General features: G+C 52.4%; 1 protein-coding gene across 4 annotated transcripts; it reads right to left on the reverse strand.

Annotated features, from left to right (window-relative positions):
* Window positions 1-83: 83 nt before the first annotated feature.
* SUSD3 (sushi domain containing 3) lies at window positions 84-25,875 on the reverse strand. 4 transcript variants are annotated; one of them, XM_003260501.3, is made up of 5 exons: window positions 25,739-25,875; window positions 8,649-8,837; window positions 6,646-6,793; window positions 5,582-5,713; window positions 84-675 (listed from the first exon to the last, which is right to left on the reverse strand). In XM_003260501.3, exons 1-5 carry the CDS (start codon window positions 25,824-25,826, stop codon window positions 465-467), a joined length of 768 nt encoding a protein of 255 aa, XP_003260549.2. In that variant the 5' UTR covers window positions 25,827-25,875; the 3' UTR covers window positions 84-464. The 4 variants fall into 4 exon arrangements, with proteins under 4 accessions (XP_003260549.2, XP_030658808.1, XP_030658760.1 ...); XM_030802948.1 differs by lacking the exon at window positions 25,739-25,875 and adding an exon at window positions 20,023-20,058; XM_030802900.1 differs by lacking the exon at window positions 25,739-25,875 and adding an exon at window positions 15,443-15,556.
* Window positions 25,876-26,020: the final 145 nt, after the last annotated feature.

Below are 26,020 nucleotides of genomic sequence, written 5' to 3' on the forward strand. Positions count from 1 at the left end.
CAGCCAACAGATGCAGAACCCTCCATGGGTCCTTGCTTGGAAGCAGTACATCCTGTGGAGGAAGATGCTGAGGTAGCCATCTATAGTTGCTGAAAAGTTTATTGCTATTTTCTTATTTTATTATACAAAACTAGATTTGCTTAAAACATTTCCCAGTCTCTTTAAAGGAATGCTAGTTAGTGGGAGGCTACAGCTGGTAAATTACCCTCAGTAGTGGTTTCAAGTAGTCCATAACTATAAAAATCGTTACGGCCAGGGTATGTCGGAACAGAACACTCCCCACTGGGGTCCTCAGCCTTGGATGTCAGCTTGGCCCCCCAAGGGGTCCCTACACCTGGAAGCTGATTCCACTCATCAGTCTCGAGCTGGGCGCATGTGGAATTGATGTGGAGTTGCAGCTGAGGGGCTGGTGGGGTCAGCCTGGCCTCCCAGTGTGAAGCATGGGCACAAGCCTCACTGCGTGGTCACCCTAGGGCATATGCTGCGGGCTGTTGTGGCATTCCTGTGGCCAGCCCAGAGGCAAGCAGGGGCTGTCTGGGGTTCACCATGTGCACCATCACCTGGGCTTGGGGTGAGCTGGAGGAGCCACTGAGACTCAGAGCTCTGGGGATCCCAGGGTCCTTGTCCACGCTGAGGGTCACACTGGCCAGCTTGCTGGTGCTCTCACCATGGTCTCTGTGGAGAGAGGAGGCATGAGTTGGCAAAAGAGTGTGGATAGGGTTTAACCCCCAACTCCATACCTTCCCAGGTACCCAGGCCCTGCGGTGGGCCTGGGACAACTGCTGCCCTGAGCACTGGGGAGCCCGTTTCCTCCTGCCAGGAGCTGCCCTGCACCCTAAGGTGCACAGAGGTCACTCCATCTCCCTGCTGGGCCCTGTCGGCAAGTGAGTCCTTCATCTACACAACCAGGGCGTGGCCCAGGAGTCAGACACTTGCCCCCCTAAGGTGTGGGGACTTCCTGGAGCTCATTCAGAGTGTGCAGAAACCACCAGGAACCCAGCTATCTGGCCAGGGCCTGGGATGTCCCAGCCAGAGAAGGGACGCTGGGGAGCAGGAGGTCAAGGGGAGGACATCTTCCCTCCTGCCAGGCCTGCCTCTTTGGTGGCCAGGAGCTGGATCACCCACCTGCTCCACCCTCAGTACTTTTGTGGCTCTCCACTCCCCCAGATACAAACCAAGCCATTCCCCAGTCTGACCAGACCCTGGCCCTGCCCCATCTCCAGCCTCCACACACACTGGCCTCTGCTCCATGTGGGCTGCCTGGCAGCTCCCACCTCCAGCCCTTTGCGTGTCCTCTCCTCCCCTCAGAGGCTGTCTCTCTCCCCTCCCAAAGCAGGCTCTCTTAGTCCTTTCACTTCCGGCATCACCTCTTCCAGGAAGCCTTCCTAGATCACGGCTCCCACCCACAACTAATTCTCAGAAAAACTCTAGTAAGTAGTAGGAATTAAGAAATGATCTGCTTATGCAATGAGTAAGTGAAAGCATCAATAACTGGTGGAGACGAAAGGCAGCTTCGGGGAGGCAGGAACCAGACTGACTTCACTCAGCCTCACTTACTGGTTGTGTGGGAGTTTACACAAGTTTCTTAACCTGCCTGGTTCTTCACCTGGAAAACGGGATAAAAGTAGTACCCACCCCTAGGTGAAAAGAGTTAATATTTGGAAGAGTTCACAACAGTGCCTGGCACATTGCAAGTGCTGAGAAGTAGTTATGAAATAAAAACAAGGTCAAGAGGCAAATCTCACCTTGCTAAAGGCAATTTATCACCTATGGAGGCAGCCTGGGCCCTGCCTGAGGGGTGGGCAGCCCCAGCACAGGCATATCCCGAGGATCCTGCCTGGGAGCCTGGGGCCCAGGGCTGGGGACTCAGGGAACTCTGCCTCCATCAGCTTTGTAGCCCTGGGCAGGACCCACCTTCTCTGAGTCCCCACGAAGCTGGGCTGAGTGCTCGAGGTCCCCATGTGTGAGAGAGCTCCGGGAAGGGGCTCTGCCCTAAGGGTCCCCCTCCCAATCCCCCTCAGCCTCACCACCACTTCCTGCCTCTTGAGCTGACTACAAGAGTGGCCCCCAAGCCGGCCTCCTCCAGCCTCTCACGGCCCTGTCAGGGTGCCTCCCTCCCGCCCTGGCTCTCTCACTCCCTGGGGGAGGTGAACACAGCTCTGTACACAGATCTGTGGCCACTCTTGGACGGGATGCACACGTCCGACCACACACTGCGCAAGTTCCCGCAGTGTAAGAGGCGATGTCTGTGGCGCTGGGACCAGGCAGAAGTGTGGCCCGAAACAGCACCCCTGGGAGCTCCTTGGCGTCATGCTCTGGCCAGCAAAGCCCCTGCGGCAGCGGCAGCAGCTGTAGCAGCTGTAGCTGCCATCATCCTGGACACCATGTTGCCTTGAGAGACAATTGTTCCTTCCCCCATTCCATGGGCACTTTCCCAGTTATGACACAGGATGATCTGGTCCCAGTGCTGTAATGGGGAGCGGGGATCACGGGCGGGGCAATGGAGGAGCTCTGAAAGTGGCTTTGGATATCTCACTACCCAAATGGAAAGGCATTAGCCACCATAGCCCCAACAAAACTAAAATAAAAAGGAAAGGGGGCCAGGCACGGTGGCTCACGCCTGTAATCCCAGCACTTTGGGAGGCCGAGGTGGGTGGATCACGAGGTCAGGAGATCAAGACCATCCTGGCTAACACAGTGAAACCCCATCTTTACTAAAAATACAAAAAATTAGCTGGGCATGGTGGCGGGCACCTGTGGTCCCAGCTACTCGGGAGGCTGAGGCAAGAGAATGGCATGAACCTGGGAGGAGGAGCTTGCAATGAGCCAAGATTGCGCCACTGCACTCCAGCCTGGGCGACAGAGCGAGACTCCGCCTCAAAAAAAAAAAAAAAAGGGAAGAGGCCTAATAAATGTACAGCCAACTGATGGGTCAGGTGCCCTCCCACAACACACGGAGCAAAACATTAGGAGGAAACAGAAAATGATTCATGCCAGCAACGGCACTGGTGAGCCAAGGCTGGAGAAAACATTCTTCGTTGACATTCATCAAAGAAATGCTGACGGAAACTACCCACACAACTTGTAGCTACTGTGAGAAACAAATGATAAACAAATGATCAGCACTCAGTGATGATGCAGTTACCAGAAAAATATGGCCACACTCACTGTACCAGAGTTCCCAGGGAAAGAATGTGGTCATAAAATATTCAGACTGTTGGGCCTAAACAATCGATTCCTAGGATCACCCCCAAGAGCTGTGGTCTTGAAAAAGAAAAACAGCACTAAGCAAAAAGACACTGACCACTCAATAGGGGAGGGTCTAGCAGATGTTGGAAGCTTTGAAACAATAGGCTGCTGTAAGGAATGATAGCCTGGAGGCCTCAGACCACCATGGTGACCTGAAACGTGTTGCTAAGTGCAGAAGTATCAATGGCAGCATTTCAGCTACATCTTAATAGACACCTGAAGCACCAGGAAAGGAGATAGGTGAATTCCTTCCCTGCAGGTGTTGGCCAGACCCAGCACGGTGTGTGCAACCCAGGGCCACACAGATCACCACTTCCTGTGCCTCAGTTTCCCCATCTGCATAAGGTCGTAAGAGTGGCAACGACAGTAACAGCCAGTATTCACTGAGCTCTCACCCTGGGCCTGGTGAGAGAGGCACACACCTGGACTCAGGTAACCTCAACAACTTGAAAGGTGAGCGCTACTGCAATCCTCACTTTACAGGTGAGGAAACCGAGGCATGGAGCTGTTACAGTCATACAGTGAGGCCACAAGGGCTGGGACCAAGTGCACTGCAGCCTCGAAAGACTCCAGCGGGAGGGCCTGAAGGAAGGGAACACAAGCTCAATGATGTCATCTGCATGCCCGCCCGGACCCTGGTGTCTAAGCGCTGTTCTCCACCCAGAGAAACAGGGCTCCCAGAGCAGTGGCCAACCGCAGAGATGGGCACAGAAAGCACAAGATGGGCCTGGAACATCTTGTGCAAGGCAGGAAGCACTCACAGACTGATGGGGATGGATCAGAAGGACACAGGCCATGGCTTGGCAGAGCTCCTACTGCCAAGAACTGGAGCCCACAAAAAGTGTGCCTGAAAATAATGCGGTGGAAGGGGCATGAATGAGGTTGTCTGGCTTAGCTGGTGACCATGAGAATGGGAGGCAGGGACAGGAGATCCGTGACAATATTCTACTTTTGTGTATTTGTGAACTTTTCCCAAAATAAAAGTTTCAGAAAAGAATATTCATGAGTTCATGTGATGCTAAAACAACAAAACAAAATCAAAAGAAAGAAAGGAAAGAAAAAAACAGCTCATCCTCATCCCTGATAGAAGGAATGTCAGAAGTGCAACAGAATTAACAAAGTCACCATTCTGTAATGCCCAAGGCAAGAGCGGATCTGGCAGGATCAGCCTTGCACGCTGAGACCACGAGTCGGAGGCTGCTGAGACAGCAGAGGGACGCTTGCGGAGTCCCTGCCTCAGGCTCTGACAGTGGAGGGACCTGGGGGGCTTCACCTCAGCCAAGAGACCCCATTCCATGTGGCCCGTGGGGGAAGCCTGGCCTGTGTCTGATCTGCACACCCAGCCCTGCACCAGAAATGCAGAGCCGGGCCTGGTCACACAGAAACACCAGACAGATGCAGACAGGAGCCTCTGCATGCCACCACTGGCCTGGAGCTCTCAGAAGACTATGCCATGAAAAACTGAAGGCCCATACCAGTTTAAGGAGCCCAGAGACCTGGTGGCTGAGCACTGTGTGTGATTATGGATGTGATTATGGATGTTCTCCACTCGACAGGCCACGTGCAATCAATATTAATTTCTGTTGGGTTTTTTTTTTTTTTTTTTTTTTTTTTTTGAGACGGAGTCTCGCTCTGTCACCCAGGCTGGAGTGCAGTGGTGCAACCTTGGCTCACTGCAGCCTCCGCCTCCTGGGTTCAAGTGATTCTCCTGTCTCTCCCTCCCAAGTAGCTGGGATTAAAGGCACACGCCACCACACCCAGGTAATGTTTGTGTTTTTAGTAGAGACGGGATTTCACCATGTTGGCCTTGAACTCCTGACCTCAGGTGATCCTCCCACCTCAGCCTCCCAAACTGCTGGGATTACAGGTGTGAGCCACCATGCCTGGCCAATTAGTATTAGATTTCTGGACTCAGAAAAAGAATGTCCTCATATTGGTTCAGGGCAAAAATACGTATGCGTGTATTAAGAGAGAGAGAAAGGAGAGGGAGAGAGCACAGGAGGGAGAGCAAGTGACTGCAGGTCAGTGCAGAGCCCTGCTGGGTGTGGGTGGAGGGAACACAGGTGTGTAGAAGCTTCAGCTTCCCTGGAGGGTGGACCCTCCAGATGAAAACACTGCTGGGGGCAGTTCTGAGTCCTATAATGTCACAGTCAGGACAGCGTGCTACAAGGACCACCACCCTCTTGTTTTAGAGATGGGAGTTAAGGTTCTGGCTGGGCCGGGCATGTGGGAGCAGCAGGCTCTCAGCATGTGGGAGCAGCAGGTGGCCCGGGGCCTGACCAAGCTGGACTCCTTGTCCCCCAGCATGTCCCCAACCCAGACCCCGGCTCACGTGGTGAAGCTGTGGTTGTCGTGCGCCTGGCTGGGCCCGCTCACGGGTTTGTTGAAGTGCTTGAGGCCAAGATATGCGGCCTGCACCGTCTCCAAGTCCTCATCTTTCAGCTGGGACCACAGCTGGGCTGACCTGGAGGAGAGTTTGGGAGGAAGGACTCTGAGCATGCAGGTGTGTCCCTGACAGTGGTGGAAACGGGCTCCATGTAGGCCCAGGGCACCGTCTGCAGGACCAGCGCAGGCTGGCAAACCTCTCAAAGAGCTGGGCAGTGGATGCTTTTGGTGCGGTGAGACACATGATTTCTCCCACAGCTAAACTCTGCCATTGCAGCCCAAAAGTAGCCACACACCAGTAGACGATGAACATGGCTGTGTTCCAATAAAACTTTACTTACAAACACAGGTGGTGGAAAGTTCTAGGGCTGGACAGTGCTAATGGCTGCACTACATCGTGAACACACTTAATGCCACTGAACTGTAGACGTTAAAAAGGTAAGTTTTGGGCCGGGCGCGGTGGCTCACGCCTGTAATCCCAGCACTTTGGGAGGCAGATCACTGGGCGGATCACCGGAGGTCAGGAGTTCGAGACCAGCCTGGCCAACATGGTGAAACCCCATCTCCACTAAAAATACAAAAAATTAGCTGAGTGTGGTGGTGCATACCTATAATCCCAGCTTCTAGGAAGGCTGAGGCAGGAAAATTGCTTGAACCCAGGAGGCGGAGGTTGCAGTGAGCTGAGATTGCGCTACTGTACTCTGTCGCCTGGGCGACAGAGCAAGACTCTGTCTCAAAAAATAAATAAATAAAACAATACCCCGTGAACCCATAGCCTGGCCTAAGAGCAGGGCCTCGGGGACCCACATGCCCCCCAGCTGTGATGCTGCTCCTGGCTGCTGTGTGGGCCGGGAGCAGTACTTGGTGAGACGCAGGCCCAGAGCAGCAGTGGTAGGAACGGGTGCCCTGAGGGCAGTGCCGGGGTTCCCATGAAATACTCTGCTCTTTGCTCCTCCCATGGTGCCAAGAGGCGCCTCCCGGGAGGACCCTGAGATCATGAGGCCACTGTACCTGTTGGAGTGCCGCTGCTCACTCTTCTTCACGCACTTGAGGAGGCAGCAGGTGAGGAAGGCCATGGACATGAGCAGGATGATGGCACAGCTCACAATGGAGGCGATCACGGCCACCTTGAAGCCAAAGGTCTCGTGTGGTGGCACCACTGTGTGGGAGACAACCACCAGCTCCTGGGCGAAGTTTGCCCAGATCTGCCTGGCCCAGGGGTTGGGGGTCTCAGGTGGTAAGGGTAGGGCCTGGGTGTGGACAGGGCCTGGGCAGCCCTCAGTGAGCCCTGTTGCATGGTAAGGGGGCAGTGAGGTGCCGGGGGCTGAGGCAAAGATCTGTGCAAACTATATTTGGAGGTTGGACTATCAGAGAAGACTCTCCCCAAGAAGCAGGTATTTGTGCAGGGTGGGTAGGAGTATGCAGAGTGGCTATTTGAAGGGGTTATTTAAACAGGGTTTTGCAGGGTATGTAGGAGTATGCAGAGTGGCTAATTGAAGGGGGTATTTGAGCAGGGTTTTGTAGGGTATGTAGAAGTCTGCAGAGTGGCCAATTACAGAAGTTCTGGCAGGGAGTTCAGAGTGATGGCCTCCCTGGCTCCTACCCACTGGAGTCCTGCCTGAGGAATGAAGGAAGGGCGGGCCACAGAGAGGAGGTGACAATAGACAGTGCTGAGGAGGCCTTGCCCAGCCCATGGTCTGGGTTTTCACAATGCCCCAAGGTGGCAACATTCTTCAGGGAGCCTACATGCCTTCTCAGGTCACTTTCCAGGAAGGCCCAAAATACTATGTATCTGCTGTGTGACCTCAGCTATGCTCCAAAAACTAGTTCCACCAGATTCTACTGGATGTTCTGGCTAAAAAAGGCCTCAGAATCCTAATTTGAGCAACACCGTTTACTCCCCCACATAGGGAACATGGCCCTGTGCCCTGGTCCCCATTTCCCATGCTCCCTAGTGGATCCTGGCCACCCAGAATGGAGACTACATTTCCCAGTGGTCACAGGACCATGTTCTGGCCAGTGGAGGATAAGAAGTGATGTGGGGCAACTTCTAAGAACCTTCCCTGAGACACTGGGGCCTGCCCTTTGGCCCCAGGGCCCCTCACCCCATAACAGCTGCCTGGAACACAGCTGCTGCCACCTTGAATCATGAGGCTGAGGCCATGCCCAGCAGAGCCATGCCAGGGAAGGGGCCTGGCTCCCACTGCCATGGAGCCCATACAGATCTGCCTGCCTACCCTGAAGGTTGAGCTCCATCATAGTTAATCCTAGTATTTTGGGTTTTCTGCCTCTCAGAATCTAATCCTAAGACTTGCATCCTCAGAGAATCACCTAGCACGTGAACATTTTAAAGACCCTGAGAAGTCCTGCAGCATAAAAACCCAGAATCTGCCAAACTATTTTGACTCTGAGCCCTTTTTACGCACAAAACACATGAACATAACACACATAGCTTCATTTTGGAAATGTCATGCTGGGCACTGAAAAGGGACTATCCTGTGGACCTTTCAACACCTGTACAAGAAATACAACCAGAAAACCATCTCCTCCCACAGACTGGGAGCTCCAGGGCCAGACACCTCATGACCTTCCATGTTACCAGTACTTCAGATTCCTGATACGTGAAATATCCTATTGAAGTTGGCCATGTGCACGTGTACATGAATGAATGAATGAACAAACATAGTTTCCTGCTTAACAGATGAAAACATGCTGGCTCAGAGAGCATGCGCAGCCTCTTGGCAGTGAGGGGCTAAGTCAGTAGCAGAGCCAGGATTGGAGGCCCGCTACTAGGCTTCGGGTCTGCGCTGCCAACATGGCACTGGGAGGGCTGAGGGCCTACAGTCGGCTGCTGACATGTAAGCAAGCTGTCCATGTTGGGAATGGGACCCTACACACTGGCCTAGCTGCTTGTGAGTAGACACCCACGCCATCCCCACCCACACCATCCCCATGACAGGATTCGGGGCCATCCCCCACCCCCAGAGCCACCGAGCTGAGAGAGGTGTCCTTACGTTTGCACACTGGGGACCCTGAAGACCACTCAGCGATGCTCCCCTTCCAGGTGCAGGTGAGGAGCCCAGACCCCACCATCTGGTGGTTGGAGGGGCAGCGGAACATGAGCACGGTCCCCACGGAAGCACCATCGCCACGAAGGACTTGGAAGGTTGCTTGCAGGGGTAGCCGCAGCTTAGCACAGGTGCCTGGGGAGAGAGGCAGGTGTGAGGCATGGGGGGGGGGTGGGCACGCAGGGCAGGGCTGGGCAGGACCCTGGAGGGAGGAGCTGGCACAGCATTGGGGAGCACAGGGGTGGGGTGCAGCTCCAAAGGCCATTGGATGCTCTAGAGGTCACATGGGGTCATCCAGACCCGGGGACAACGCAGAGCTGGATCCCTCCATGAAGTACACTCTAGATGCTGAGGATTGGAGCGTTAAAAAAACAAGCAAGTGTTAGAAGACAATAAAAGCAAATATACCTTCCCTGAGACACTGAGGCATGGCCTTTGATTACGACCTAAACACAGCTCCAAAGGCAGAAATCAGAACAAAAAAAAAAAAAAAAAAAAAGAGGGACAGAGAAAGATCAACAGATTTGACTGCATACAAAGCAGAAAGCAAAAGCTTCTGAGGCTCCCTAATAATGGAAAACAACCAACTCCGGTGAAAAATTCGGGAAAGCATATTTGGAAAGCATAGGTTAAAGGTTGGTTCGATAGTCTTAATCTATGAAGAGGTCTTACACATCAATGAAAACTGAATATTCAGTTTTAAAAAAAAACCAACAAGTTCTAGTGTGTGAACAAGCAATTCGCAAGGACACCAATGGCCCACAGTCATGAAAAATGCAGACCCACAGGCAATTGAGGAAATGTTGATTCAAGGGAGAGCTCATTTTTCCTGCATCGGTGAGGTAAAGGCAAAAAGAAAACAATGTGCAAGTTGGCAGGGCCTGGGAAGCCCTGTACCCGGGCTGGGGTACAGATCCAACCTTGCTGCAGAGCATTTGGTAAATGCAATAAGCACCCTATGTTGCATATGCACCTTTAGCCACAGGAAATAAGAATCTGCTGGCCAGGCACGGTGGCTCATGCTTGTAATCCCAGCACTCTGGGAGGCCGAGGCGGGTGGATCATGAGGTTGGGGTATTGAGACCATCCTGGCCAACATGGTGAAACCCCGTCTCTACTAAAAATACAAAAATTAGCTGGGCATGGTGGCACGTGCCTGTAATTCCAGCTACTCAGGAGGCTGAGGCAGGAGAATCGATTGAACCAGGGAGTTGGAGGTTGCAGTGAGCCAAGATCACTGCACTCCAGCCTGGCGACAGAGCGAGACTCCATGTCAAAAAAAAAAATCTGCTGCCAAGATTTCTCTATGGGGAAGCCCACCTCAGAACCACACATAATAGTGAAAGGCTGAAACAACCCACGTCTCCAGCAGGAGGGAATGATTCCCTCACCTGGGTCCATCCAGACATTAAAATACCAGAGAGCACTTAGGGTGATGTTCTTTTTTTTTTTTTTTTTTTGAGTCAGAGTCTCACCCTGTCACCCAGGCTGGAGTGTGCAATGGCGCCATCTCAGCTCACAGCAACCTCCGCCTCCTGGGTTCAAGCAATTCTCCTGCCTCACCCTCCCAAGTAGGTGGGATTACAGGTGTGCGCGACCACACCTGGCTAATTTTTTGTATTTTTAGTAGAGACGGGGTTTCACCATGTTGGCCATGATGACCTTGTGATCCGCCCGCCTTGGCCTCCCAAAGTGCTGGGATTATAGACGTGAGCCACCACACCTGGCCAGTGATGTTCTTAAATAAGAACACAGAGATGCTCTGGATGCAACAGCAGTCGAGAATTTTTATAAAATTATAACGACAACAGCTGGGACTGAGAAGATTACTGTGGCTGGATGCCATTGCACCTGCCTTACATGTGCCATCATCTATCAGCACAGCAGCCTACCCAGGGAGAACCATCATTATCCCCATCGACAGAGAAGCAAACTGGGCAGAGGGTCTTACGACACTTTTTGCAGTCACACAGCTCTTATGATGCAGGGAAGACTTAGAACCAGACAAGGAGGCTCTGGTCTAACTTCACACACATTCATACACACACAGACACACACACGCAATGCACCTGAGTCGTCGTGCTATGCATGTATCAGCAGCTGGTTACTTTTCACAGCAGTGAAGTGTTCCATTGTGCAGATGGGCCTCAGTGTGTGTCCCTGTTCCCTGCATCTGAGTTGTCTCTGGGGTTCAAGGACGTTCAGTGAAACTGCTAAGGACATCCCCAAGCAGGTCTCCTGGTGTCCAAATGCAAGAGGCTCCTTCTCCTGCTTATCTGGTATTTCCTGATTTTTGGGCATTGACAGTGGACCGCTGGCACATCACAGGTAAAGAACAGGGACAGGCCGGGCCTGGTGGCTCATGCCTGTAATCCCAGCACTTTGGGAGGCCGAGGCGGGCGGATCACGAGGTCAGGAGATCGAGACCATCCTGGCTGACACGGTGAAACCCCATCTCTACTAAAAATAGAAAAATAATTTGCCGGGTGTAGTGGTGGGCGCCTGTAGTCCCAGCTACTCGGGAGGCTGAGGCAGGAGAATGGCGTGAACCCGGGAGGCGGAGCTTGCAGTGAGCCGAGATCGCGCCACTGCACTCCAGCCTGGGCGACAGAGCGAGACTGCGCCTCAAAAAAAAAAAAAAGAACAGGGACAGCAAGCTGTGCTGATGCATGGTGTGTGCAGAGGCAGAGACTGACCGGAGGCAGCAGTGGTAAAGGGCCACCTGAGCATCTCTGTGCCTGTCTCCCTCTGCACAGGCAGGGACTGACACCCAGAGATGGGGGTGATGGCGGGGACAAAAACTGGGGCATGCAGAGTCTGAGGGACCCCATTATTCCACACTGACCTGCTACGACCTTCCTTTGCCCTCTGTGCTGCATCTTCAGCCAGGACCATGCCCTGGGTGCCAGGAATGGAAGTCCTACTGCTCACCGAGTCTGAGATGAGACCTAGCCAAGCTTCTGAGCTCCCCAAACCTGCTCACCATGTGGCTTCTCCTCTTGTAACTTTAATTTAAATCAGCAGTCCCTCCATCCTTCAGTTGCTTGGGCCCCAAACCTTGAAACCTACTTTCTCAATCCACAACCAATTGGCCAGCAAACTCTGTGGACTCTAATTTTAAAATGTTTACCAAAGACACCTGCGGTAGGCTGCATACCATCCCCCAGATTTACTCACATCCGCCCAGGAGCAGTCATGTGGGCTGGCTGTGTGCCCAGGCAAGGTCTTTATCTGCGAGACGTATCACTCCATTTCTTACCCCACATCTAAATTCACAAGCCCATCTGGGGGGAAACTGAGGCTCAGAGAGGTCACACCACCCCTTGCCCCAGCCATATGTGCCACGGCTATTAATGGGCATCAGCAGAGCTGGGCTTCAGGCCAGGCCCCGAAGTCTGGTCTGCGATCTGGCAAAAGTGGAGGCTACCAGAGGCTCCGTGCCATGGTAGTGACAGTGAAGGATGCCATTTGGCTGCAGCTGGCCAGGTCACATTGACCCACTCCCCAGCAGCACCCAGTGGTCCCCCTGCCCCTGGCCTCTGCGTGACCAAGGACCCCAGGGCCTTAACAAGCTGAGATGCTGAGGGGGAGAGTGCGGAGGCAGGGGTGGCCCTCAGGAGGGGCTGAGGCAGACATGCCCCACCGCTTTGGGAGGGTCAGGCTACACTGCTTCTGCCCTGAGGATACTTGCTAGCAAGGGAGGAAGAAGTGCGGGAGGGGCTTATGGTTTGTGTACTTTTCTGGGAGGGATGGGGAAGGGACTGATCTAACACAAACAACACTGGGGGCCTAATGGGTGCTGTACTGCGTTATAGCCCTATGAGGAGGGTGGTCTACCCCCACCTTACAGATGGGGAAACTGAGGCACAGCAAAGCTCAGTGGCATGTCCAAGGTCACTCAGCAGGAAGGTGGTAGGGATGGAACTGGGACCCAGCACACTGTTTCGGGAGCCCCACCTGATGGCCAAGCCCAGTGGGTAGAATCTGCCCCATCTCACCTCATCCTGGGCGGTTTCAACTCTAGTTCCCACCCCTGGCTGCCGTTGCCTCTAGTATCCCTTCTCCCCATCCCAGAGTTGCAGCTGGAAATGTGATCACCACTGAAAACTACATTTCCCAACCTGCCCTCCAGGGAGCAGTCACGTGACTGAACCTGGCCAATGAGGTGTGAGCATAGATGCTGTGCCACTTCTGCATTGGGGAGTGTGATGGTTAATATTGAGTGTCAACTTGATTGAATTGAAGGATGCAATGTATTGTCCCTGGGTGTGTCTGTGAGGGTGTTGCCAAAGGAGATTAACATTTGAGTCGGTGGACTGGGAGAAGCAGACCCACCCTTAACCTGGTGGGCACCATCTAATCAGCTGCCAGTGAGGCTAGAATAAAAGCAGGCAGAGGAACATGGAAGGACTAGACTGGCTGAATCTTCTGGCCTTCATCTTTCTCCCATGCTGGATGCTTTCTGCCTTTGAACATCAGACTCAAAGTTCTTCAGCTTTTGGATTCTTGGACTTACACCAGTGGCTTGCCAAGGGCTGTCGGGCCTTCAGCCACAGACTGAAGGTTGCACTGTCTTCCCTACTTTTGAGGTTTTAGGACTCGGACTGGCTTCCTTGCTTCTCACCTTGCAGGCAGCCTATTGTGGGACTTCACCTCGTTATCGTGTGAGTCAATACTCCTTAATTAAACTCCCCTTTATATATACATCTATGCTATTAGTCCTGTCCCTCTAGAGAACCCTGACTAATACAGGGAGCAAAGATGGTAGACGTGCGAAAGGGCAGACCAACCTCTCGGATCCTAAGAAGAGACAGAAATAAACTCCAGCTGGAGTTAGGCCACTGTTTTTTTGTGGATTTGTTAAGTGGACTGGTTCAAATCTGATACAAAGCTTCAGCAACACGTCTCAGCCCAGTGCCCTATGTAGCGCTTGGGATTCTGCCTGGCCCACTTGGGGCCCCAAGGTGACAATAACAAAAGTCGGAGTATCAGCAACAATAATAATAGAAGGAAGAATAATGCTCAGGCTCTACTCTGTGCTGAGCGCTTCAGCAGCTGTTGGGTGACAGTACAGAAACGAACACACGGGTTCCAGCCTGTGGGGCTCCTAGTCCACCTCCACCACACACATTTCGGGGCCCAGGCAAGGGAGCCTTCCCCAGCCTCAAAGTCAGCACAGCTGTTGTACCCACCTTGGACTGGGGTGCGGAGGAAATGAGGTGTAATGCCAAGGCATCTGGAAGGTGGTTGTGCCTGGTACACACGAGGACAGGAGCCATGGTGTCCTTGGAAGAACTGCCTCCCCCATTCTGCAGCCCCAGAAACCATGGCTCAGGAACACTGAGGTCACATAGCCAGTTTGTAGTTCTGCCAGGGTCAACCGCAGCCACCTGGCTCTTCATCCCCAGGCTGCCCCCATCCTTTCTGCCCCTTCAGTATCTGGGGAAGGCCAGCCTCTGGCCTGGGCAGGACCATTCTGACTGCTCCCTGTCTATGGATCCTCAGCATTCGCACAGCTACTAACAATAACAATGCATGTATGGATGGAATATTCTGTTCAAGAGCACCCTGCATTCCTCATCTGTATTATTACAGATAAGGCTCAGAGAGGTGGACTCACCTGCCCAAATGCCCACTGACAGCAGGGAGGGAGCCACACTAGATGCGGTGTCTAAGATTCTTATATTTGTAACATATATGTAATAGGAGATTTGTATCTTCTCTACATAAACAGCACTTATATATTAATAAGCCAATGACAAAAATCACAACAAAATGGGTAAGTTAGAAAAGAAAAACAAATGGCTTGGCCAGGCACAGTGGCTCATGCCTGTAATCCCAGCACTTTGGGAGGCCGAGGCAGGTGGATCACTTGAGGTGAGGAGTTCAAGACCAGCCTGGCCAACATGGTGAAACCCCATCTTTACTAAAATCAAAAATTAACTGGGTGTGGGTGGCACATGCCTGTAATCCCAGCTACTTGGGAGGCTGAGGCAGGAGAATCGCCTGATCCCAGGAAGCAGACGTTGCAGTGAGCCAAAATTGTACCACAGCACTCCAGCCTGGGCAACAAAGTGAGACTCCATCTCAATAAAAAAGAAAAAAAAAGGGGGAAGTAAAACAATCTCCATTAGATGACATGATTTTGTATATATGTAGAAAAGCCTCAGAAATCCACTAAAAGCTATTATAAATAGAAATGAGTTCAGCAAGGTTGTAGAATACCAGGTCAACATACAGAAGTCAGTTGTATTTCTGTACAGTAGCAGTGAGTAAATTGAAAATTAAGAAAAACATTTTATACAATAGCATCAAAAAGAATAAATTAGTTACAAATTTAATAACAGAAGTACAAAACATATACTCTGAAAACTACAAAACTTTGTTGAAAGAAATCAAAGACCTAAATAAATGGGAAAACATCCCATGCTCATGGATCAGAAGACTTAATATTGTTACGATGGCAACATATTATGGTAGTCCCTCCTTATCCTTGTTTTCACTTTCCATGGTTTCAGTTACTGGTGGTTCCACAATCAGAAAGTAGTACCTGACAACAGTTGTGCTTTGGGGCCATTATTAAGTAATATGAGAGTTGCCTGAACACAGGCACTGCAGTATCAGGGGATCTGATAATCCAAAGGGCTTCTAAGTGACTGACAGCAATCCCAGGCGGGGTGGAGTGGGATGGGTGAGATTTCATCACAATACTCAAGAGTGGCTCACAGTGTAAAACTTACAAATTATTTCTGGAATTTCCCATTCCATCATAAGGCCTATGTTTTTCATCTCACTTCATCTCATCATGTAGGCATTTTATCATCTCACATCATCGCAAGAAGGGTGAGTACCGTCTATTAAGATATTTAGAGAGAGAGAGACCACATTCACATTACTCTCATTATAACAGATTGTTATAATTGGTATAACTTATTACTAGTTATCATTAATCTTTTACTGTGTTTAATTTATAAATTAAACTTATCATAGGTACATGTGTTTAGGAAAAAAACAACATATATAGTATCTGAAGTTTCAGGCATGCACTGAGGGGTCCTAGAATGTATCCCCCTTGGATACATTGTGTCTATGATATTCACTGTATCTACTATATTCATTGAATCTACTGTATTCATTAAATCTACTGTATTCCCCAAACTGATACACAGATTCAACAAAATCTCTATCAGAATCCAGCTGCTTTCTTTCCAGAAATCAACAAGCTGATCCTAAAGCTCATATGGAAATGTAAAAGACCTAGAACAGCCAAAACACTCTTGAAAAAGAACAAAGTTGGAGGGTTCACACTTGCCAATTTCAAAACTTATTACAAAGCTAGAGTAATCAAAACAGTGTGGTACTATCATAAGGACAGACATAAAGCCCAACAGAATAGAACTGAAAGTGCAGAAGCAAACCCTTACATTTATAGTCAAATGATTTTCAACAAGGGTACCAAGACAATTCAATGGGAAAGGAATAGTTTTTCAACAAATTGATGCTGGGACAACTGAAGCTGGACCCCTTAGCTCATACCATATACTAAAATTAACTTAACATGAATCAAAGACCTAAAAGTAAGAGCTAAAACTATGAAACTCTTAGAAGAAAACATAGGGGAAAATCTTTGTGAACTTAGGCAATGGTTTCTTAGATCTAACACCAAAGACAAACACCAAAAGAAAAATAAAAACAGGACTTCATCAAACTGAAAAATGTTTGTGCTTTAAAGGACATTCAATAAAATGAAAAGACAACTTACCAATAGGGAGAAAATACTTGCAAATCATGTATCTGATAAGAGGCATGTGTCTAGAACATATAAAGAATTATTACAACTCAATTATAATAAGACAACAAATTTTAAAAATGGCCAAAGGATCTGAACAGACATTTCTCTGAAAAAGATAAGTTAGCAGCCAATAAGCACAAGAGATTCTCAAAATTATTAACCTTCAGGGAAATACAAATCAAAACCACAAAGAAGTCTGTCAAAAAGACAGGCAATACCAAGGGCTGGCTGGGCGCAGTGGCTCACGCCTGTAATCCCAAGACTTTGGGAGGCTGAGGTCGGTGGATCACTTGAGGTTAGGAGTTTGAGACCACCCTGGCCAACAGGATGAAACTGTATCTCTACTAAAAATACAAAAATTAGGCAGGCGTGGTGGTGGGCCCCTGTAATCCCAGCTACTTGGGAGGCTGAGGCAGGAGAATCACTTGATCTTGGGAGGCGGAGGTTGCAGTGAGCCAAGATCACGTTACTACACTCCAGCCTGGGACAGAGCAAGACTTCGTCTCAAAAAATAAATAAATAAATAAAAGACAATACGAAGCATTAGGAAGAATGTGGAGAAACTGGCACCTCAGATGCTACTGGTTTGGGAACAAAATGGTGCAACAGCTTTGGAAAACTGTCTGGTGGTTTTTCAAACAGTTAAGCACAGAATTACCACATGATCCAGTAATTCCATGGCTAGGTAATCAGCCAAGAGAAATGAAAATACCTGTCTACACAAAAATGGGTACACAAATGTTCACAGCAGCATTATTTGTAATGGCCAGAAAGCTGAAACACCTAAATGTCTGTCAACCAATAAGTGAATAAACAAAATGTGGTTTATCCACACTACAGAGTACTATTAAATCATCAAAAGGCATGAAGTGCTGATCCATGTTACAATATGGATAAACCTTGAAAACACTGTGTTAAGTGAAAGAAGTCAGACACAAAAGGTCACATGTCGTATGATGACACTCATATGAAATGTCCAGAATAGGCAAATCCAGAGACAGAAAGCAGATTAGTGGCTGTCAGAAGCTGGGGGAAAGGGAAAACTGACAGATGGCTGCTAAGGGGTGTGGGATCTTCTTATGGGGTGATTAAAAATATTCTAAAATTGACTGGAGTGGCTAGGTATGGTGGCTCACACCTGTAATCCCAGCACTTTGGGAGGCCAAGGCGGTCAGATCACCTGAGGTCAGGAGTTCCAGACCAGCCTGGCCAACACGTTGAAACCCCATCTCTACTAAAAATACAAAAATTAGCTGGGCGTGGTGGTGCACGCCTGTAATCCAGCTATTCGGGAGGCTGAGGCAGGGGAATTGCTTGAACCCGGGAGGTGGAGGTTGCAGTGAGCCAAGATTGTGCCACTGCACTCCAGCCAGGGCAATAGAGTGACTCCGTCTCAAAAAATAAAATAAAATAAAATAAAATAAAATAAAATAAAATAAAAAGTTGACGTAGTGATGGTAGCACATATCTCTGAATGTACAAAAGCTACTGAGTTCTATGATTTAAATAGGTAAATTGTATGGTATGCGAATTATAGCCCGGTACAGCTGCTTAAAAAATCAGGGGGAAAATATGTCAATTAAAGAAACGCACATTTAAAACCGAAGATACTTGGCCGGGCGCGGTGGCTCACACCTGTAATCCCAGCACTTTGGGAGGCTGAAGCAGGCGGATCATGAGGTCAGGAGTTTGAGACCCGCCTGACCAATATGGTGAAAACCTGTCTCTACTAAAAATACAAAAATTAGCTGGGCATGGCGGCGTGCGCCTTGTAGTCCCAGCTACTCAAGAGGCTGAGATAGAAGAATCCCTTGAACCTGGGAGATGGAGGTTGCAGTGAGCCGAGATCATGCCACTGCACTCCAACATGGGCGACAGAGGGAGACTCCATCTCCAAAAAAAGAAAAAGCAACTGAAGATACTTTTTTTTGCTTCTTATCTCTGTCAGGGTTAAAAAGATCAGCACTTCAGATTGGAGAGGCCGCAGGGGAGGGGTGCACAATTTCTAGGGGCGGTACACACAGCGGGGAGGGCCTGAGGAGCTGCCCTGCCCTTCCGGGAGATGGTGGGCAGGACTGAGATCAGCAGAAGGCAGAACCTCCCAGGGATGCTGGGCCGATGACAGCTGACACTGAGCATAACTGTGTGCCAGGTACGGCTCTAACCCCTGGCCTGGGCTATTTCCTATAACCCTGGGCTGACTCTCGCTGGCCTTGGGTCACCTAGCTCCCAGTGGCACAGCTAGGACTTGAATTCTGTCTCCAGGGTTGGGCTCTTCATCAACTACCATGCTCCATATCCACAGATATCAGTGCAGGAATGAGTGAATGAATGAATGCAAGAACAAATGAATGGAGGACTGGCAGCCTGACCTCACAGGCAAGAGTCGTGATCAGCACTCCCCAAGGGCCAGGGACCACTTTGCTTTTTCAGGATCTTGGGATCTGGATATGCACTGTCCTTCTGGCCAAGGAGGTGGCTATGGGATTCTGGAGCCCTGGCAGACACAGCAGGGCAGCCACGGGCTGGCCACGTGGCCCCTTCCCCAGGGCCGCCAGGCAGCCAACACTTCTCAGTCCTTAATTTAGAGCTGCGACTTCTGCATTCCTCTGTGGCTTCCCAGCCCACTGTGGCCCTTGCAGAGAGGAGGCCCCACCAGCCAGAGGTTTGGGAGTAGCCATTGGCGGATGGGAGGGGAGGTTGGTGAGGGTGAGTGTGCCCAGCACCCACAACAGCACCTGGTTGAGTGTCTGCCCAGTGAGAGGATGAATGGATGAACGTGAATTCATTATGTAAAAATAAAACTAGAACTTCATTAGAATAATGAGATGCCTGGAGGAGTGGACCAAGGGATGGAGACAGATGTGAGAAAGCAGGCACAGGGAAATAGGAAGGGTGGAATTGAGCTGGTGCATGTCCAGGCATAAAATTCTTTCAACTCTGCTGCACGTTCAAAAGAAAAATGCTGGGGGAAGACCTTGAGCATCCCCACTGTTGACATGTAACTGATCCCCTGGGCACATCCCCTTCCCACCCACCGGGGTCCCAGGGAAGGGGTGGCCATACCACTCCACATCCAGGACCCAGACATTTAACCACTGCTGAGCCATCTGGGCACTGGGCTGGTCCCTAGGACTTATTCTACCGAGACTGTGTGTCACTGCGGGAACACAGCTTTCTCTCAAACAAGACGGATGTGACCGCCAGGGCCTCCCATGTACCCGAGGCAGCCAGGCCCAGCTCTGGAGCCAGAGGACCTGGGTTTGAGGGTAGGCCCGGCCTTTCCAGAAGACCCTGGTCACTTCTCCACCCTGGGCCTGTGTCTCCACCTACAAATACCACAACAGGCAGGGTGGGGCAAGGACTTGATGAAATGATGATCATCCCAGCAAGGCCACCTCCACAGCTGACTTCCTCTAAGTGTGTTTTAGAAGAAGCAGCCCCTCCCCCTGCCCACCCGTGTGTTATGCTGAGCCAGGTGGGGAGCTCATGACTAGCCATGTCTGAGGTTGACCAGTCGGCTCTCACCTAGCCATGTCTGAGGTCGACCAAGGTCTTGTCTTGGTTCACACTTCATCTGTCAAAAGCCACATCCTGTGTTCTCAGCCACCAGGTTCTGCTATAGTGAGGGCTCTTGTCCTCAGACAGCAACTGCAGGTGGTAGATTACATGTCACAGTGAAAGGCATCAACAGCAGGCAAGCATGGCCCCTTCCCAGCAACCCCAGAGCCTGTCCTGCCTGCATCATTGAGCCTCACAGATGTGGGGGATAAAGGGTGAAGTCGGCTGGGTGCAGTGGCTCATGCCTGTAATCCCAGCACTTTGGGAGGCCAAGGTGGGCAGATCACAAGGTCAGGAGATCAAGACCATCCTGGCCAACATGGTGAAACCCCGTCTCTACTAAAAATACAAAAAGTAGCTGGGCGTGGCGGTTCCGCCTGTAGTCTCAGCTACTTGGGAGGCTAGGCAGGAGAATCGCTTGAACCGGGAGGTAGAAGCTGCAGTGAGCCAAGATCACGCCACTGCACTCCAGCCTGGTTGACAGAGTGAGACTCTGTCTCAAAAAAAAAAGGTGAAGTCACCACCCACAACCAAAGAAAGGGGACCGGCCAACAAGGTAACACAGACCTACAAGAAGTCTGGGATGCGCCGTCAAATTAAAAACTCAAACAAAAGTATAAAACGATTTGGAGTACAAGCCCAGTAAAATTGATGCCAGCCCCCTAACTGTCCATGAGCAGAGAAGGATGGTGCCTGGTCGGGCTGGGGGGCCTTAAATGCAGTCTTGGCATCAGACCCTGCATTTCTAGCCAGCTGACCAGGAGGGTCTCATGCCCAGGCCCTAATGTAAGTGCACTGCTGGAATGGCTTTCCTTTACAAGTCAAGCACAGGGTCTGGGGGAAGTTACCTGGAGGAGGGAGGGTAGGGTGAGTCCTTGCTCAAAGCTCACAGCCCTGACCTGCCTCCTCAGGGTGGCCAAGAGGTCCACCTCCTTTAAGCCCTTAGGCAAGAGGGCACAGGGAGGCAAAGTCATGTTCCTGTGGCCTCTCCTGCTGCAGGGGCCAGAGAAAGAGAAGCCACTGACTGGCAATGCCCCCTCTTAGCCCCCAGTTGGGTGGGCAGGCTTCCTGGAGGGCTAAGCAGTAGGTTCCTGGGGTCTGATCCTGACAAGACCCTTCCCAGCAGCAGGTCCTGGACCTGAATTTCTCACCTGGCTCAGCCTCAACTGCCCTGTCTGCGAAACTAGTGACTTGCCTGCCTGGGGTCTGGGAGGAGCAGGACTGCACTGTGGAGATCTTGGAGCAGAATCTGGTGCACAGGATCACTCCCTAGGTCAGGGCTTGAGCAGCCCAGGACATGAGCCCTACTGGGGCCCTGCGCCTCAATCCCCAAGGTCCATGGAACCCAGGGAAACTTCAGCCCTTAGCTCTTGATCCCCAAGGTCTGCAGCATACAGGGGACCTTCAACCCTCCAGGCCCCAGTGGGGTCTCCTGTACTCCTTTCCTGAGCCTGGGAGGCCAGGAGACACTTTCTCTGGGCTGGCTCCATTTTCCAGATGAAGAAACTGAGGCCCACAAACCTGCCCAAGGCCCCTGGCTGCACAATGGCAGTGCCAAGGGTAGGAGGCTGGACTCCTGTCCCCTTGGGGTAGCCCTTTCCATAGGATTCACAGTGAACTCACAGCCAGGATGGGGTGGGCAGGCAGGCAGCACAGTGCCAGGAGCTGTGGTCTACGAAGTCTCTACCTGCACCCAACTCCCAGGGACATTCCAAGAAATCACCAAGGCACGAGGATGGAGCTGGTGGATCACCCTTGTCTCTAACCACCGCACAGCCAAGTCCTGCTCACACAGAGATTCCCGGGCTCCCAGGGGACCCAGGGCCACCCCCCTCACTGACCTCCTGAGCCCCTCCCCATGCCTGATACATGAGAGGCAGATCCCACCTGTCCCCTGTCCCCTCCCCTGCTTCAAATATTCATGAACTTCCAGCTGCCCACAGATAGCCCTCCTGTGCCTGACCCCTGCAGAGGACCCCACACCCTAGCTGTCTTTGAGGATGTCTGTTCCCTAAAGCTGGAGGCAGAGGCCTTGCCTCTCTAGATCTGTCCTGCCCTCCAGCCCCATCCTACCCGCCTGCTGTTCTCCAGCCCGTGGTTGTGGCTGCCCTTGGTCTGCCGGCCCAGTGCTGGGGCATTTCTCACCGGCACCCTTTAGATCCCTTTCCATGTAAATCTTAAAGGAGAGGGAAAAACAACAGAAAACGGATTTGATGCAAACAAGATACAAAATAAAAACACACGAGGCCCTGCCTGGCCTTCCCACGGCTCAGGGGCAGGTGGAGAGGACCAATGGGTACCTCAGGGTCACACCTGTGTGATGCCTGAGTGGCCCTCAGCCCACATGCCGCGCCTGCGCCTCTGCCAGGCCACCTACTGCAGCTGCGCTTCCTCCCTCCCAGGCCTTATGTATGGAGGGAGGCAGGCCTGACCGGGTGGGTTCTCATCCTCCCAGCCTGTGAGGCCAGCCGGGCGTCTGAGAACAATCCGTACTTGTTAATCTTTTATCTGGAACCTTGGACACCAGGTCGGCCCTTCCGTCCTCCGTCCTGGAATTCGCCACACAGCCCCTATACCCTGACGTCGCCTGCTGTGGGACCAAGTAACTATGTTCCCTTTTATGCTGGCTGAGGCTGTGGGAGAGAGTGACAGAGGCAGGCTGCTGAACCCAGTCTCACCTAGACTCGATCCCCACCTGCGAGTCCCTGTGTGACCTCAATCTGGGTCTCAGTTCCCCCAAATGTGACACAGGAATCTTCAGGAGGAATTTCTCAGAGTTTAAAGGGGGTGATTTGTGCACACAGAGGTGCTTTGAGAACAGGACCCCCAAGACCCTGGCAGTGGGGACAGGGCCTGGCTCCAACACTACATGTGGGTGTCCCACAGCCCTGGCTGTGTGTCTTCAGGTAAGTCACTTGCCCTCTTTGAGCCCATCTCCACATGGAGGGTGGGCACAGGCTTCAGAGCCACTGCAGCCTTCCATCTCCAGGCTGAGCAGCAGGGTGGCCTCAGGATGTGGAAAGCACACAATCGTCTAGAAAGAGCTGGGCTAATTCCAAATGAGGAACGTGTACCCCCACATCCCTGGTGGAAAACCGAGGGTCCGGGAACCTATGCCTTCTACTAGCAGCTCTGTCGATGCCAATGGGTGGCAGGAGGCCATAGCCAGGCATCACGGGCCGTGTCTGCCTTGCTTTGATTTACATAGGCATTCACGGGGTCTCAGTTTCTCCTCTGTAAAACGTACACAGTCCAGTTCTGGGGCAGGAGCTCAGGGGTGAAGCCAAGAAGGCACCAGCAGAGCGTGCCTCCTGCTACCCCCTCTCCAGGGCCTTCCTCCAAGGCCCTTCCACGGATGCCCGGGGGGTTACCTACAGCCACTGGAACCCTGCTTTCCTGGACAATCTCCCAGATCAGGGAGTGCTGGGGCTGACCTGGGAGCAGGGCCAGGGGCCAGTCATACAACAAACACGATAAACTCCTACTCTGAGCTAGTTTCCCCCGTGCCCTGCTCTTCTCCCAGGGCGCTCATGGGAGATGAGGGAAGACCACTTCCTGCCTCTCAGGAAGACAAGTCTGTCTGCACTACTGTGCTCTTCGTATCTACTCTAGGAAAACCAGTGGTAATGGCCCCATTTTAAAGATGGTAGGAAAAACACACACCCCCGTGCTATGTTTTTGGTTTTTGTTTTGTTTTGAGACAGAATCTCACTCTGTTGCCCAGGGTGGAGTGCAGTGAGGTGATCACAGCTCACCGTAGCCTCGAACTCTGGACTAAAGCAAACCTTCCACCTTTCAGCCTCCCGAATAGCTGGGACTACAGGCACATGCCACCATGCTCAGCTAATTTTTTTTTTGCATTTTTTGTAGATATGGGGTCTCGCTATGTTACCCAGGTTGGTTTCGAGCTCCTGGACTCAAGCAATCCGCCCGCCTCAGCCTCCCAAAGTGTGGGATTGGAGGCAAGAGCCACCATTCCTGGCCAGTGGTGTTTTAGTGTCAAATCCCCTCCAAAGGCTCCCAATCCCCCAGCCTCTAACTTCACAGCACATTTCACAGAGCAAGAAACTGAGGTCACATGGCAGGGGAGTGATGGAGTCCAGATGATGGCATCATCCCTGCACCAGAACAAGTACCCTCCTGGGGCTCCACTGGGCTTGTCCATAAGCTTGGGGGCAGGTATACATGGGGAAACTGAGGCACAGAGGTGCAGCGACTCACCCCAGGTCACGGGGGGGATCCTAACCCAAAACTCCAACAAGGAGACCAGTGCCTGGGAAGTGGTCATGGTGGTCAGAGGCAGAGCCAGGGCCAGGGAGGATGAACAAGAGCACAGGGTGCCAGACTAAGCTCCATTCCCAGCACAACTTCCAAGGCAAACAGCCTTTTGTACGCAAATATGCCAGAGCCTCCAGATACTCCCTGGCCTTGGGCTGACCTTGGGCAAGTCAAGGCTATCAAAAGGGCACTGGCACCCACTCCCCCAGGCTGCTGTGCCAGTATAAGGGGCTCCTCAGGCAGTACCAGGCCCTCGGCAGGCCTTGCTCAAACACAGGAGCAAAAGTGCTCATCACCCCAACACCAAATTAGGGACGCTGGACATTAGACTGCTAGAGTCATACTAAATAAACCAAATCCACCAGCGCCAGGAACAAGTCTCAGCGCCCACTTTGCCGAGCTGCGGACCTCTGCTCGGTGAATTAGCTCCCTGAGCCGCAGTTTCCCCATTTGTGAGAGGAAGCCATTCTCCTGCCACCTTCCTGCCGGTTCCCTGGGGCTGCAGGCTGACAGTGTGACCTGGTCCAGCCCACCCCACTCCAGGCCTCAGCTTCCTCCTGCGCAGAGCCTTAGCCCCGCAACGCCTGAGACGCCCAGGACCCTCAGGCCTAACGCTCGTGGGCAGTGGCCACGGAAGTAAGCTTTTGGGATATCTGAGACCCAGAGTTCCGGTTTGGTTCCGTTTCTAAAAGGGTTAGACTTTAGAATCATTCAAGGAGCAAGGCCAGCATTCGAACCCCGGAGCCTTGGGCATGGGAGCAGAAAGCTCTTTAAACACATTCTTGAATTCAAACACTTAAAAGTAAAATAAAAAGCAGCCTCTCTTCTTTCCAAAGGCCTCTGAGCCTCCTCCGAGACAGCCGAGGCGATCCCAAGCCTGGCTACAGGGTGACCTCGGACAGCCACTCCCCTCTCGCAGGCTCAGTTTCTCCATCTGTAAAGTGGAGCTGCGGTGGTCACCAAGGAATCGTGAAGATGACACCTCCCTCAGGCGCAGAGAGGGCTCCCGGCTCCCCGCTCCCGCCCCCGCGCCGCCCGCCCGCCAGGTGAGGCCAGTTTCGACTTCCCGCGGAGGGGCGCGGAGGGGCCCGGAGTCTGCGGCGTGGAGAGGCTTGGCCGGCCGCGCTATCCGCAGACGCCCGGGACCAAGGCGCGGCGGCCACTTGGGAACGGGCGCGCGGGCTGCTGAGTGCAGCCGTCTGGTTTCGAACTGCTCGCTGCCAGGCTTCGGCTCCGCTAGGGCGCCTGCTGGGCCGGCGGAGGGTCGAGGAGGTTCATCCTCGGGGCAGATCGTGGCTGTGGCCCCCACCCACGGCTGTGCGGCCCCGCGACCCCCTCCCCTCGGCTTTCCCGTCTGTGAAATGGGCACAGAGCCCCGCACGCGGCCATAGGCCCCAGCCCTCACCTGTGCGGTTCCCTGGGGCAGGCGTGGTGACCCCGGCCCGCCCCCGGGGCCTCGCCTTGCCACGGAGGGTGGCGGCCGCCCCGCGCATCCTGCGCGCTCCGACGCGCTTGGCGGGGTCTGCCAGGGCAGTGAGCCCGGCTTGTGGGGGCGGGGCCTGGGCCTGGGTGAGGGGCGGGATGCAACAGGCCCCGCCCTCCATGCCCGCCCAGGGGCGGTGCCATGCAACTTACAGACCACGCCCACACTTTGGACTGGGGCCGAGGTCCGGGCGGGGGCGGGGGC

The sequence above is a fragment of the Nomascus leucogenys genome, chromosome 1a (assembly GCF_006542625.1).
Source record: "Nomascus leucogenys isolate Asia chromosome 1a, Asia_NLE_v1, whole genome shotgun sequence".
Classification (NCBI taxonomy): Eukaryota; Metazoa; Chordata; class Mammalia; order Primates; family Hylobatidae; genus Nomascus; species Nomascus leucogenys.

Coding starts and splice junctions, on each gene's coding strand:
- SUSD3 (XM_030802790.1), bottom strand. CDS start 8,967: ATGGCCTTTGGAGCTGCACCCCACCCCTGTGCTCCCCAATGCTGTGCC. Junction 6,794..8,648: donor AGGGTCCCCAGTGTGCAAAC/GTAAGGACACCT, acceptor TCTCCCACACAG/TGGTGCCACCACACGAGACC. Junction 676..5,581: donor GACAACCACAGCTTCACCAC/GTGAGCCGGGGT, acceptor CTCTCTCCACAG/AGACCATGGTGAGAGCACCA.